The sequence below is a fragment of the Pezoporus occidentalis genome, unplaced genomic scaffold (genome assembly GCF_034315485.1).
Source record: "Pezoporus occidentalis ecotype Australia unplaced genomic scaffold, CSIRO_AGI_Poc_V1 ctg24, whole genome shotgun sequence".
Classification (NCBI taxonomy): Eukaryota; Metazoa; Chordata; class Aves; order Psittaciformes; family Psittacidae; genus Pezoporus; species Pezoporus occidentalis.
The window spans coordinates 4786837-4803249 of NW_026914285.1; the positions used below are offsets into that span (position 1 = coordinate 4786837).

At 40.4% G+C, this 16413-nt stretch overlaps 1 protein-coding gene across 5 annotated transcripts in view; it reads right to left on the reverse strand.

The window, feature by feature from the left end:
• APP (amyloid beta precursor protein) overlaps positions 1-16413 on the reverse strand; it is a 204497-nt gene that overhangs the window by 68797 nt on the left and 119287 nt on the right. For 3 of the 5 annotated variants that reach the window (XM_062622139.1, XM_062622140.1, XM_062622138.1), the window contains exon 7: positions 13706-13873. The exons of the other annotated variants lie outside the window; for them this stretch is intronic. In XM_062622139.1, the coding sequence (XP_062478123.1) occupies positions 13706-13873 (168 nt within the window). The remainder of the gene's footprint in view (positions 1-13705; positions 13874-16413) is intronic. 5 annotated transcript variants of the gene reach the window in all.

Genomic DNA, 16413 nt, shown 5'->3' on the forward strand with positions numbered 1-16413 from the left:
ATTAGTTTATTTTTAAAAGATAAACTGCAATAACACACACGGAGTGAAATGCAAATATGTTTAAAGCACCTATGGACCCCATGGTACGGTAATGAAATGCCTCAAATCCTCCCCTTAGTGACAGTTTGGTCTCACAAACATTTATTTGTAACAAATTTGATTAAGAAAACCCCTCATGGATACTGGAAATAATCAGCAACCGTTCACTAACCGCCAACCATTCCTGTCGGATAATTAGGCAATACCTATCACACTATTAGTGGAAAGATTTGTGTCTGGGGTAATTCAAGCGAAGCGAGCAACAGCTCCCTCACTACACAGTGACGTCCAATGACCCCTGCATTAACTAGAGTAAGAGTTCTGTTGTAGGGCCATAACAACCATTTAAAAAACTCTCCAGCTATTTCATGTGAACTAGACTGCTCCTAAATATTTTCTTATATAATTAATTTCATATTCCTGGTCACATTTACTTCAATAATTGCAAAGTTAGTCTAAAAAGTCTGACAAACAAAGGCTGTACAAATAGCTGTGCAGGATTTTTGGTTTTAAATACATTTGACTTCATGTACTATGGTTAACTTTACATTTTAGTAAATAGACCAAAACAGGTAGAGAAAACCCAGAACTCTCCCACACCTCAAACACTTCTCAATGTCTTCAGCAAAAGCAAACTTCAATTTGAAGGTCAGACTGAGTAATAACAACAACAGTATTTATATCTGACTACTTTCCTTAAAACAAGCGGAAATATAAACACACGTAAGCTAAATTATTTAATGAGAAATAAAAAAATCAGGTTTGAAGTACAACATGTTAGTCCCAATGAAATACATCCTCAAATTTTAAGAAAAACTTAACCCAAAATCCAAACTTTCCCTCAAATTTTACTTTAGAAGTACAATCCCCAAAGCAAAACAAAATAGCCCCCAAATGAACAGAAAGCCTTTGGCTGCATTTGAGGTATTTCTGTATGTTCTCTGCAATAGGTATGAATGGTTTTGTCTGCTGTTGGTGTAGATTGCACAATGGATTTTGGAAGTTACTCACTGGATCAAAAGGAGAGGCCCTGTTTATCTCAAAATAAACAAAAATCTACCAGCAACCAAAAAAATTCCAATTCACAAGTCCTAGGCAGTGTAAAATTTCACACACCCCCCACTATTTTCAGATTTGGTTCAGAAATATTTCATGTCAAACTTACATATTGTAAACTTTGTCACTGAAGTACTGTAACAATCAAGCAAGGAACAACTCAGCTTCCTGACAAGTCACAAAAATGACAATAATGGAATGCAACGCTGCATGTTTTCAGTGGTTTCGCTTACAACTTCAGACCATTTGAAGTCTCTGATACTGTTAAAAGCATAAAAAATTTCTTTCTTTTTAAATATTGAATGATAACAACCCATCTACAATGATAATGTGGTTTGTTCAGGGGTGTAGTGCTGCCTGCAAAAAGGCTACATCCAGTGACAGCACATTCCAAACCAAACCACCCAAATTTCGGACTGAAAGTGAAAACATTTCTGTAATGCTCAGAAGTATTTCCATATATGTTCACCTTTTAATCTCTGAAGCACCAACTGAATCTTTATTATCTTTATTAACGAGTATTTACAGTTAAGTGTAGTTCATTTTAATTCTGTTTAGAAAATGAAAAGAAAATTTATTTCAAAGCAGAAAATTTAAGTGTCAGACTGAGCAAAGGCCATCCCCTAACAAGCTCCTGTTTCCTGACAGGGGTTCACCAAACACCCCCAGGCAGGAGCAGTGAATGCTCTTCTGCAATGTTTAACTGACCTTGCTGGCATTTTCCTTCCATGACTCTTAATTTTATCCCCCAATCCCTAGACACCTCCCTGAAAATTGCATGAGATTTAACATTCACAATACGGTGTGGCAATGAGTTCCACAGTTTCATCAGCTCAATGTGAGGAGCATTCCTCTCTGCTTACACCTTCCTTTTGCTGCCTCTGCAGGACACAGCATGGTTTATCATGTTCAGATGGAATGGGGAAGAGCTCTAGTGCATTTGCTACTCTCCACCACCTTTTACAGTTTATTTTTTTTTTTTCAAAACTTAAGCCTGTACAAATGTGAGTGGAAAGAAGTGATGATCTAAATAAGTGTCCAATAAATTATGCAAATTTAACCTTTAATTTATTGAACTGGAAAAAAGGTCACCAGCATTTGCAATGGGATCACTTAAGCCACCTGTACATTTAAGGTCTGATTTTCCAAAGCTCTTGTCTCACACACATGGCCTTTACAGCTAGGTTTTCAGACAGTTCCCTTTCTTCCCACTGGGATGCTTGCTGCTGCATTTCTGAATGGGTGAGAATAGCGGGCGCTGAGAACTGGAAAACCTGATTTCAGTGCCTGGTGCTGAGGATGTCACAGCACTAAGGCCTCTTCGAAAGCTGTGCAAACCCGTATCAAACAGTGAGTAGGCATTAAAGGCCACAGACTTGGGTGCCTAAGGCAGCCAGGCTGTGTCCAGGAGCATGGGAAAGGATGCAGTGAGTACACTGATATCTGACTTCAAACTGCTATCTCTCAAGCCAAGCTGAAGAGGGGAAAGCTACCAAAGAGCAATACTGCATAGGAGGAGAAAGCTGCTATCCCTGACCTGGTGCAAACGGCTAGTGTAATGCCACATGTGGCTCTCCACTATATGCTCTCAAAGAGAAAGAAGGCTTCGAAACAGGCATGTGGGCTCATGGGAGCTTGGGGAACCTGCCTCATGGTAAGAAGCTCAATCAGTTACACTCACCCACCAGGGAGCACACTACTAATTTGATTTAGAAAATCTCTGCTGAGAAAAGATTTTTGACAATAGCTTTATCAGAAAGAAGCAACTAAGGTCTGATGGTCGGAAACCAAAGCTAAGCAGAAAATAAGCTGGCAATCCAGACCAGAAATAAGCCACCCACTTTCGCAGTACATGCAATTAAGTATTTGAACTGCTTAGGCAAATATATGCCCATTTGCCCAAAAGCATCCTTGAAAACATCTTGCTTCAGCATCTCCTTCCAAAACCTAGCCAATGAACAAGTGGGAAAGCAAAGAGTAAAATGGGTGCTTTCTCCCAGCCTGCTTGCTGCTCACAAGAATCTGCAGCCTGATCTCGTTTTATGACCCCATCCGCTCTTAGAAGGAGGTTTCATTTTCTATGCATTGCTTGTTTTATTAGGTAAGTCATTCTAGTATGGTATGATAACTGATAAAAAAGTGTGTTTAAACAGGTGTGGAAGAAATGCAGTATCAGATGACATTTTCTTCACACTTGCATTCATTTTACCTGTCAATTCCCAAACAGTTGTGGGTGGGGTTTTTATTTTTTATTAAGATTTAAAATCCTAACCTTCCTGGAGACACAGGTTCAATAATATGGCCAAATTATACTTTACATTTTTTGCTATTTAACAGCGATTTTTAATAATCAAAAGACCAGGGAAAAAATAAAAAGGAAGAAAAATGCAACAATAGGCCCCCAGATCCTCTTCCATGGTTTTGCATAAAAATAAATAAACCATATCAGCATCTCCAGTGGAAAAAAAAACCAACACAGTATCAGTGGCCTCTCACCAATCTCATACAAAGTAAAAGGATTAGTAGATGCCCTTTTCCTGAACGAGACTGGCTGTAGCATATAAGATGGGAAACCATTTGAAACGAGAGCATTACCCAACTACAGTTTAGTATTCAGTGGATACATTCATTGCCTCTAAATTCCACATATACAACTGCCTCATTAATGAAGGATTAAAATCAAAGCTTTCAGTTGTTGACTAAGATCACAGCTAATTATAGCACTTCTGGCAATCACAAGTGCATATGGAGTATCTTTAGAAAGAAGGACTTCTATTATTGCTACTGCTACCTTATGAAATAAGCTGTTTTTACAAGATGGTATCCCCATTCTTTTGTGAGTAAGCTACTCTGCTTACAGCAGGGTGGCAAAATGAGTGAACAGAATTAAACAATGGGAAATGAAAATAACTATTCCCTTTTTATTACAAAACAGACAAGTTACCAGCTGAATGATACGAGACGAATGAAGGCTGGAAAAGGTTTATGTAAGATTGTAGCAAATTGTTGGAGCAATCCCAGGCACAGCTACAGGTTGGGCAGAGAAGAGATTCAGAGCAGCCCTGTGGAGAAGGACTTGGGGGTGCTGGTTGATGAGAAAATGAACATGAGCCGGCTTCAGTGTGTGCTCGCAGCCCAGAAAGCCAACCGCATCCTGGGCTGCATCAAAAGAAGCGTGACCAGAAGTTCAAAGGACATGATACTCCCCCTCTACTCTGCTCTCATGAGACCTCACTTGGAGTACTGTGTGCAGTTCTGGTGTCCTCAACACAAAAAGGACATGGAACTGTTGGAACAAGTCCAGAGGAGGGCCACGAGGATGATCAGGGAGCTGCAGCACCAGCCATATGAAGACAGGCTGAGAAAGTTCAGCCTGGAGAAGAGAAGGCTGCACGGAGACCTCATAGCAGCCTTCCAGTATCTGAAGGGGGCCTATAAGGATGCTGGGGAGGGACTATTCATTAGGAACTCTAGTGACAGGACAAGGGATAACAGTTTAAAACTTAAACAGGGGAAGTTTAGATTGGATATAAGGAAGAAGTTCTTTACTGTGAGGGTGGTGAGGCAGTGGAATGGGCTGCCCAGGAAGTTGTGAATGCTCCATCCCTGGCGGTGTTCAAGGCCAGGTTGGACGAAGCCTTGGGTGGCATGGTTTAGTGTGAGGCGTCCGTGCCCATGGCAGGGGGGTGGAACTAGATGATCTTAAGGTCCTTTCCAACCCTAACTATTCTATGATTCTAAATTACCACAATTTTAAACACAAGGAAATGGATGTACCAGGACAGTTTTTACATAAGAAGTTTTAAAGTTTAAGATGATTTAATTACTTGGAGAAAAATGTGTGCCCAACTGATATGCTTTCTAGTAGAGATCAATACTGTAGCACGGAACAGTAACTGTATTCACGTACTACATATAATACACTGCATTAGACAACTACTCTCATTCCTAGCACTGTGAGCTGCATGACTAGCAGGCTACCATTCCTTTTCACTTTTAATTACTTTCTTTTCATACATGCTTTGACCAAGACTACTTTCCGAACCTTGTCTAAAACTGAAGAATAAATGGGAGGACAGAGTTCCTCTCAGAGTCAACAGCACCACGGAGACCGCGTGAGAATGAAAGTCAGACATGTCCCCAGTTTTATCATTTTACCTGTAAGTAGCAGGTTACTGCTGCTGGTTTCTTTTTCGGGTTTTGGTGACCAAACAGACAGCACTGCTGTGCTCCAAGGTTTGGCATCACCCACCTGGGTTGGCAGGAATTCTGGGAGCCAGACCTTTCACCTCATGGCTCATCAGCACACCTCCCTTCTTGGAAGCTAACTGCACAGCAGTGAACTGTGCTCATAAAGATCAGAGCGTGGCACTCCTGTCCTTCAGCCACTCAACTCCAAATGCCCATTCTCTAATTTTCAGCAAAGATGCTCAATAATGTGAACTCCCTTTAAGTTACTGATGGATATTAAGGCTCATCCATTTCAACTACATATTTATCACTCAGCCTGACCACACAGCCACTCAGCTGGGTTTTACTTATCTTCCACATTTACTTTATCCTCGTATTTTGACAATTATCTTTAAGACACCGAAAAAAGTCTTTGCAAGTAAAGTCTTCACCATAACAACTGAAGAATTCTGACTACAATGGTAGGGACTCTGAAAGCACAAAACATGGACTAATGGCCAGATCAAATATATTCTGTCAGAAAAAGATAGCATGCACATTGGTATTGACTTAAGAAAAAAACATCCCCTGTAACAGCAGTGGTTGTATGCTCAGGGATCATGTCTGAAGCAGTAAAAAGAATTGCCAGTTCTGAGACTTGACTTTTCCACCTTCAATTTCAAGCTGCCTCTTAGCTCCCAAATTCTGATAAATTAGATGAATGTTCCTAAAGCAGATCAGAAAGTACATTGTTTAAAAATGTCCACTAGTTTAATTGAAAGAGATTGCAGACACAGGTGACATGAACAGAGTTAACACATGAAAGAGAACTCAAGTGTTCCAGAGGGATGCTCTTTCCTTTCTTGTCATCAAGTTCCAGAGTAAAAAAAAAACCCAACTGCGGTTAGACCTGACTAAAGAAGTACAGCAAAAAGTGTCTACAATAATACATTACATTAATAAAATTCCTAGTGCTTGAAATTATCAGTACTCTAAATTTTGTATATGAAAACATTTGCATCTTTTTCCCGTTGAGCCTTAAAGTTTACCCAATTGCTTTTTAAACAGGCCCAGTCCAACACTGTCTCCATATGTGGTTCAAGGGTGAAATGTAAGTGCAAATCTATATAGATGAAGAAACTGCTGAAACAGAAATTAGTCACTTGCTTCCACTAAAGATGGTAGTAAAAATTAACAATTTCAGTAGATATTAGAACACATCCCGTTTCATGTCCTAGGCACTGAATGATGTTGTCCAGCACTCACAATGAGTGAAGAACTGCAAAAATGCTTTTCTTAAGATTTCACCTACACTATTTGAAGCCGGCTTCAACTTTACTGAAATGTATAATACAGCTGAGCTTTTATGCTAGAGAAAATTAAACCCAGCAAATACAGGCAATTCATGCTGGAGATAATGGGAGAGGGACACATTCAAGTCAAGTCTTGAGAGGTAATGCCCCTTACTGCTAATTTTGGGAAACAGTAGGACAACTGAATATAAAGAGCCTTTGTGATGAAGCAACAGGTTGTTCTAATGTGACTGGCTTTGGCAAATGTGCAATAACTTGGGGGTTTTAATTCATTCAAATTTGTAGTTCTTATGCAAAATGTTTCCTTGCAATATCACTACTTATGAAGGCAGACTTTTAGGATTTGAAATGCCATCACTAGAATTCTGCATTTTAAATTACGCCTCCTGTAGTATCTCCATGACAAGTTAGTACTGTAGCTATCTGCTGCAATGAATATTTTCCAGCACTAAGTACATTGTCAAAAAACTCGATGTCCAGATGCACATACTCTAGATGTGGCCTGGTTTCTGTCTCTGAGACTCCTACATGACTTCAAGCTCAAGCTGGCTCTGTGGTTGTACAGATAAAGTGAGCCATCACCCAGTAAGTAAGACTAAGGATTAAAATGTGCTACCTAACAATAAATTTGGTATACTTTACCATTCTGCCTACAGGAATGCACTGCTGTTCTTTAATCTGTTACACACACTCTGGAAGTGGGCATGCAAGTTTAGGTGCCAAAACACTTACTTCCTGCTAACTGGGGAGATGTCAAGATCCCTAACAAGTAACAAATGGACAAAGCAAATTATTGACAATGGGAGTATCATCTCATAAGCTGCTGCTTTTAAAAGATACAGCTCATTTGCCTTACCTCTGAAGAGAAATTAAACTGGACACTGCAAAATGCTAGGTCATGAATTTTCCCCTCACTTAAGAGGGAGGTTGTGAATGCTCCATCCCTGGCAGTGTTCAAGGCCAGGTTGGATGAAGCCTTGGGTGGTATGGTGTAGTGTGAGGTGTCCCTGCCCATGGCAGGGGGGGTGGAACTAGATGATCTTAAGGTCCTTTCCAACCCTAACTATTCTATGATTCTAAAAGCATGATCCGGAAACACACTGAGACTGATCTCATCAATTATCAGGGATGGACGGATACTAACCTGTAGGGAAGCTGAAGTTAGACTGTATGAAAAGCAGTGTCTTCTCCCTGTTAGTATAAGCCTTGTGCACAATTTTAATCCATATTTAAGTTGCTGTGAAATTTCACCTATATTATGAAATTGTAGCTTTTATTGTGTTTCTTCCATTTGAAATTGAAATAAAGTATCTGACACTTAAAAATCACCAAAAGATACAGCAAGTTTGTACGTTTACAACATTTAACCTAGAGAAGAAATACTGTTCTACCTAAATTCAAAGACTGTGACAGTGCTCCAGAATGATGGGAGATAAAATAAAGCGTGTTAACATTTAAGCTTACGATTAGGTTTATAGGGTTTACACAAGGAAGGAGGGAACAGACAATACTGAACCCTGTCGGTTCCCTCTTTGGATAGCCACAGGAATTCAGTACAATGATAAAGCCCCCTATTTTATAAAAAGTCATTTTAATGATACATCAAAGTTTACAAAAATTGACTGTGCCACCAGAGTACAGTTCACTCCCACTTTGGATGCAAAACAAATGAAAACTCGGTGGCACGAATTCATTCCACTCTGCTCTGAAAGCACCCTGAGACCTGTAGGACCTGCTGGGAGAGCTTTCTCCTATGCAACAGCTGACAAATGAAGAACATCTAAGAGAATGAATGATCTCAGCTTGGAAGTTCCTTGTGTCCCCAAGTTAAGGCTTGAACATCAATGTAATTTCAAAATAGTGCTTACTAAAATAATCTGGTCTTTTTTAGCTCCTTCTATAGTTTTAAGGATGTTTCACAAGCAACAATTAAGAGACAGGAGAAACAAGTCATACAACAGATTACTTCTTAGTGTGACAATAGGACAGAAATCATTCCTTCAATAACAGCATATTGTGCTTTACTTCCAGTTGGCAACTGAGTACCACACAGCTGCTTGCTTGCTTCCCTCTCCCCTTCCCCATGAGATGGGGAGGAGAATCAGAGAAAGGTAAAACCTGCAGGTTGAGATAAGAACAATTTTAGTAATTGTAAAGTAAAATATAATAATTATAGAAAGAATGGTAACAGGAGAAAGAGAGAGGAATAAAACCCAAGAAAGACAAATGATGCACAATTACTCACAACCCGCCGACTGATACCCAGCCCAACCCCAACAGTGATTGGTTGCTTCTGGGCAACACCCCCAGTTTATACACTGGGCATGACATGCTGTGGTATGGAATACCCCTTTGGATAGCCTGGGTCAGGTGTCCTGTCTCTGTTGCCTCCTGGCTTCTTGTGCCCCTCCTCACTGGCAGGGCATAAGAGGCTGAAAAGCCCTTGATCAGAGTAAGTGATACTTAATGACAACTAAAAACATTGGCGTGTTATCAGCGCTGTTCTCAGACTAGAGCCAAAACACAGCTCTGCACCAGCTACTAAGAAAAAAAATTACCTATCCCATCCGAAAACAGGACACATCAATTTATCATCTTCTGCTTATTCTTGTCAATATGCACCAATTCTGAGATCATTAAATTCAAATTAACTGCCTGATAGATCCTAATGATTTCAAAGAAGTCATTATGGCCAGTCACACAATAGAAGCTTGAGTCCTTATATTGAATAGAAACTTCAGATAGTATTGAACATCCTTATTAAAAATCAATAGAGAGCGAGCATGTGGTCTGGCAGGCTGAAGGAATCAGTAACAAGATCCTTAGAGCCTTCTACTTCTGGGCAATTACATTTCAATTCCCATGTAGCTGGGTGATGAATGGAAAAACCTGACAGTAGCAGCTCCTACCCAACAGACATGATTTTTGTCAGACCTCAGAGAACTGGACAAATTCATTGACAGTGTAGACAGTTTAAGGCTTAGAGTGACCGGACAGACCCACCTCTTCAGATCAAAGCAAAGAGACTTCAGTAAGGAAGCAGAATAAAACATGATTTTTTTTTTCTTTTCTGTTGATGGTGTGTTCAGGATATTAGTATTCAGTGTTCAGAGTATATGAGTATTTCTAACAACAGAACATCCTCAGGTCTTGGTTCCATCCAATTTCAATGCATTACATGAAAAATAAAATCACATCCCACCCTTTCATCCTTTGCCCACTATTTAGAAGAAATGCAACTGCTATCCACAACTTTGTATTACTCTGTGTAAAATCTAACTAGTTTTTCCTGCAAAGCAAAGAACAGCTAGACAAAGGAAATACATGCTTTTAGCATCCATCTTGTCTCCTGCTTAAGAGAGGCTCCCTTTTTTTTTTTATCTAGCACACAAGGGAGCAACAATAATGTGAATACTGGAGAGAAAAGGAATAAAGAATGGAATAAATAAGTAAGTATGAATGGGGGGGAGGCACAAAGATCAAACAGAAAGATTAAGTTAAGGGTGAAGCGTGACAGAAACTCTTCTCCACCATTTTTCTCTTCTTCTGCATGACTGGGGTGAGTGAGGGTGGCGCCTGTGCTACAATCAGATGAAAAAACCTCTTTCAGCAATATTTGACCAGTACCAAAGACAGGATGTCACTGAAGTGCTAAAATATATAGTATTCAGCACTTTAACTACTTTCATTACCATTTCTATTCAGCAAAATGATGAAGAATAAGGAGGAACATCATGGTGATACTGAGACAGTAGATGAAACCCGAAGAAAACAAAGTTATTTTTATTTTCTTCTTTTCCAATGATAGAAATAACAGGTGTGTACAAGGTACAGAACAGATTGAAATATCACGAAAATACAGGAACAAAAATGTAACTAAAGTAGCTAGAAAAATGTACCCTATAGATGCAAATGTCTGAGAAACTACTGAAGGAAAAAAAAAAAACAAACAAAAGAAACTGGAAACAGGAAAAAGCCCTCTGGGAGATCTATTTTAAAAGGCAAGACCAACTCTTCCTTTCCTCAAAGCCAGTTGTGCAAATGAAGCCAAGCAGCTCAAGTACTCAACCTAACTCCATTTTCCCTAAGGAGAAAATGACTCAAACCAAATAATGGGAACCCCGAAGTAAACCAAGATAACTATGGAAAGAATACAAATGGTAATGTTCTTGGCATTGTTTCACTGAACTGAACCTAAGGAAAAACAAAATGAAACAAAACAAACTTCCATGAGATAGAGAAGACTCTGCAGGGCTTATCTCAATATCCTAATGAATATGACACACAGCAAATTCAGAATTTCTGGTTCCACACACTGCAAGAGAATTGCCACTTTTAGAAGAGAAGATTGTTTCTCCTCCCAAACAGCATAAGCTGAACAACTGCTGCTGCCAAGAGACAGGTCTTAAGAAGGAAGACAATTTATTTCCAACTTTCATTTAATCCATAATATTCTTTTTAAGATCATGGCTGAGGTCACCCCTTTTAGCAGAGCATTTCCTGCAAAAAGATCACTAGGTTGACTGGAAGTGTAACACAATAAACTCTGCTGGCTTGCTGTTACAAGCAGTCAGTGCTATGACTTCACCTACAACCTGTGTATGAAAGACAACACCATTGCATTATCAAAGTGAAAAATGGGAATCTCACCCCTCCAAGTTTTACCGTGTAGAGTATAATTCTCATGAAGTCTGTTTTCTGATGTGACTGATCTTTTAGTCAGCAACACCCTTCCCTATGTGTAATAACTCTGCAGCACTATACAAGCCAGAAATGAAACTCTCAGATTTGAAGTGGTGGGTAACTACAGCTCTGTATGCAACATACACAGTCTTTGGAGATCTCCGAGTCTGCATACAGTCCCACTGCAGAATTTGGAGAAAGAGATGCATTCACATGGCTCAGCTTGAAGGGCAGGAGACAAAACATGCTGTAAAAACTGGATGTTCAACAAAATTGCAATCTTGCAAGAGTCCAGATCTACAAGTCCTTATTTATGCTGCTGTCCAGCCTTCAGAAAAATACATGTTTTAGTAATGCTGACAAAGGCAGTAATAATTCTTAATTCCTACCAGCTATGTGAAAAGGCTGACTTTTTTAGTCTTACCTTGTTGGACACAAAACATAAGGATGAAGCATCCCGTCCCATGTCCCCCCCCCGCCTTTTTTTCCCGTTTCTGGGGAAAGGAACAGGCACTGTCACAAGAGGAGTACTATCAGAGATAGGTGATGCTCATTTGCTTCATATAGACCAAGGCAAGCACCTCTGTGCAAGCAGATCGTGTTCAGTCCTGTCATTCTTCCTCTGCTAAATGAGACTACTTCCAGGTGCAAAGCAGCAAAAGGTTCTGTTTCTCAGCTGTTTTCCGTTAATTAGTTTTGACGGCCATCATCATGTCTGGATCCAATCACCACTTACGCATGATAATCACCCATGTGTGACTGAAAAAAGTAACTGCCCTTTACAAATTCTCTGTTGGCTGTAACAGTAAAGAATAAACACAGCCTCACCTTGGTCACCTGAAACTAAATGTACAAGAGCTGAAGCAGAGTCTAGGCTTATTGTTCAACATCTCTCTTGCTGCAGTGCTTTTTCTATGATTCCAATCTGCATCAGCCAGCTATTTTCAGTTTATTTTTCTTTCCTCCTTCCACATCTACAATATCAACTGCTCGTCAATATCACATACCTTGCATTTTTCATGGCATAAATACTGCTTCTTTAAAATACTCTTTTTTTCTACTACAGCCCTAATTTGTTATGAAGTCCCAGTTTTTCTTGCCTGTCATAGGGCACGCAATCAGATACAAACCACATTTTGCATCTGGCAATGTCTCACCTTCCACAGAAAATGGCTCAAAATTTCATTCTTTAGCAAATATATTACAGACCTCACTCCAATCTACTGCAAAGTTCTTTCTCTCTTCACTACATCTTCTGTCTTGTTGCAAAATCTGGTCACTACCTAGGAGGCATCCCCCATACTCACATTGTGCTAGTTTTTCTCTATGTCCCTCCATGGAGCTGTGCAAAGAACAGCTTTAAAAAGATGCCAAGATGAAATGCAGCTGGAGCACCAGAGCAGTAATTCTGCCTCCATGTCTGCGCCTGCTCTAAAAAAATACAGGTTGGCTCCTTTGCCGAGCACACACAGTACACCTCGCTAGGGCACTGCATGTGTTTGTCTGCATTTTTATGCCTTCTACTTACTGCAAACATTCCTAGACACAGATCAGAAAATATTTTGCTAAAAGGAACCCCAACATGGAACTTCTGCTCTGCTCCTCTGTGCCCTGTGAGCTGGCAGGGCAGTGAGATATGAACTCACTACTTCATGTGTCAGATGTAAATTGCAGCCAATACTCTCCCAAGAGTACATGCTGCTAAGGCAGACAGCAGGGGAGTGGTACCAGTGGTTCCCAAACCAAAACCCAGCTGATAAATTCAGCATCTGATTCATCAGCTTCAATACTCTGTGATGGAGAAAGCCATCCTTCTCAAACCGAAATTCACAGTGCAAACACTCTTTCTTCAGGGAAAATGATCATTAAAATATATGGCATGTTAAAGTAAGTGGGAGGTGATTCGCATCCATGTGCATCCTCAGGGAAACCTAAAAAAATCAATGTTATTTTTCCCGTTCTTGCTGCAAACACACACAAAGTATTCAATCAAACTGGAATGAAAAAACCTCAAAACGAACATTCTGTTATTTTAATGATTTAGCTTTGATTAAAAAAGGTCAGTTAATACATGGAAATACACTGTAAAATCTATGAGCTATTTTTAAACTTACCTGTGGCTTATCTAATGTCTGTGTTGCTTCCTGCACATGCACTGCACATGCCCACACAGACATACACAAAATGTCAGTACGCTTTGACAGAAAATTAAGAGAAGGTGAATGCGAAGGTCTTGACTAAGGAAGTGTTAAGCTTTTAGCTAACTACTTGCAAACCCCCATCTACAGCACCAAGAAGACACCCACTACCATGCTGGGTTAGTGAGAGGCTACTGAGGATCTACTGGTGAGCAGAGGCTTTGGACAGACCGCGGCCAGGGGTTAGTGCAAGTCCAGGCCCACTCCTGCACAGCAGGAGCAGGGGAGGCACGGAGGGGCACTTACTGACGCTGCCACAGACCGCCATGCAGTACTCCTCGGAGTCAAAGTTGTTTCGGTTCCCACCGCAGCCGCCGTAAAGGAAGGGTGCGCACTTTCCTTCGGCCATGTCAAAGTACCAGCGGGAGATCATCGCGCGGCAGGGACCAGTCTTGGCTTGCTCAGAGCACACCTCTAGTCACAGGAGACCCGGAGGAACCACATTTAGCATGCAATTGGTATTGCTTTGGATTCTTAATTAGGTACCTTTCAATGTCCACGCACACAAGCGAGGAAGGAGATGCACCAAGGTGGTGTTCTGGGGAACAGCAAACCCTTCCCAAGAAAACCACCCCAGAGACAATTCTGAACTGACTCAGATTGGTGCTAAGTCACCTTAGCTTGCCTATATTTTTATGGTTTTAGCTACTTCATCTGCATGCAGTGAGGGGTGTTGCCCTGAAACAAGCTCCAGCATGGTAGCAATGGTGGAACTGTAAGCTTCACCTGCTTCCAGGCCAGAGGGGTACAAACACTGCCTGTTCATGGGGTGTGTCTATGGCCCCAGGCAGATTCATACCCAAGCAGCACACTCAGTGCTAGAAGGGTGTCACCCGTCTGGAAGCGGAACATCTGAAAGCACATGAAGCCGTATTTTCATTTGTTGTTTTTTAGCTACATACTCCCTCCCTGCCCAGCCTGAGAAGTTTCCTACCTTATACAAAAGAAAAAACAAACCCCAAATATTTATGAGTTATAGAGGAAAATAAATTCTCTTCAGACACCTATTTATATACTGTCATTACTGAAGAAACTCCCTCTTGCAAGCTGCCTTCACAGGGTTTTTAATTCACAGTTCGAATATATATTCACATATATAAAATTGCTGCCATAGCTTTAACTCATTCACCGTAGGAAATCTCATCCCTAGTAAATATATACTGGGTAAAAAATTAAAATGGTCTGCGTCTGTGTTCACTGTGAGCTGCCACAGCCTCTGCCTATATCCTGCAACACAAGAAAACCTGAGGGAAGAACCAAACCACATAAATTAAAGGAAGACAAAGCAAATCCTGCCTGCAATTTGGAATTCAGCCAATTACACACGTAAACGTATAGCCCTTTACCAATAATGTTCCAAACAGACAAAACCAGTTTTATCTTTCAATGTGCTGTATAAGTCGTTTCCAATCTACATAACGTTCGACACCAGCACACCTCTCATTTGCTTTCATCACACGCACTGCATTGGCAGAAAACCCCCTATGTTCAACTACAGGCTTTTAAATTCCCTGCATCTATTTGAGTTTTGTGGAAGGCAGATACCTAAGGGTTGAAAGGTATGAAGAAATATCAGTGCATTAGCACTGAAAATCCCCTGCATGCTCATCACCTCTTAGATGCTGGCTACAAAGAATCATGCTTTTCAGAGTCTGTCCTGATACATCTCTTCACTCTCTCCAGGAGCACAGCTATTTATAAATGTCAGTACGCTTTGACAGAAAATTAAGAGAAGGTGAATGCGAAGGTCTTGACTAAGGAAGTGTTAAGCTTTTAGCTAACTACTTGCAAACCCCCATCTACAGCACCAAGAAGACACCCACTACCATGCTGGGTTAGCTGTTCAATTGTCATGGGCAGTCAGTGTATACCTATAATTCCTTAAATAAATAATAAAGGTGTAATTTGACATGTGTTTAACATATTCACATATCATATCTGTAAATAATGTCAAGAATCAATTTCAGAGAGCATGCATTTGGTCTAAGAGAAACAGAACCAAGTGTATGCAACCATCAAAAATGTGCTACAAACATTCCAATTCTGGACCAAGTAATTAGGGGGGAAGAACAGCAGAGGGTGAAGGAGTACTATTTTTTTTCTTTAAGAAAAAACATAAGGAGAATATTTACTTGTAGATGACACTAATTACAATTAGTTGAATATTACCATATGATTAACTATATATATAGCACATTCAGTATACAAGTGTTTCTTCCTATTTATTTTAAATCAAATCCAGCCCTGCTGTCCTATTATCCTGTCAAATCTTGACACAAAGCTAACTTTGCACAGCCTTGGAAGAGCTGCCACATGTCAATTAAAAATGAATAGTGACTCTTGACATTAAAGAGACAGGTATAATCAAGAGAATTTTTGCTGACAGGAAATGTCATCTTAAAAACCACAAAGGTCTCAACAACCCAGTCTTTCTTGGCTAATACTGTGCACGGGCTGAGCTCTACTCACACTGTTAGCGCCTTCTAGGTTTCCCCCAAAATACCAGTTCTGCTATAAAGACTAATTTATTTCATTTTAGACTGTTCAGTGTTATCAGTATGTTAACAGTTCACAGATTTAATCTGAAATTTTCTATAGGTATCTCTCTCACAGAAAGAGCAGCAGATATTTTTTGCATGAGCAGAAGCAAAGGTAATTGTCCATCAAGTAACAGATGCTAGTGATAACACAGAATTGTGTCTTTGGAAACTGCAGTAATTTATACACATGAAGTTGCACTAGAACAAGCGTTTCCGGTAACGGGGTAAAAAGAGTGAGCCTGAAGCACTGCAGCCCAGTGCTGCGGCCAGGGACCTGCCTCTACCTCCCACCAGGCTGGTGGTGAGTGACAGTGCAGGGCAGTGAAGGGACTTTAGTCCCCTCCAGCTGACACAGGCAACCAACCGTATGATACTGGTGACACCTAAATGGTTATTATTTATCACAGAGAGAAA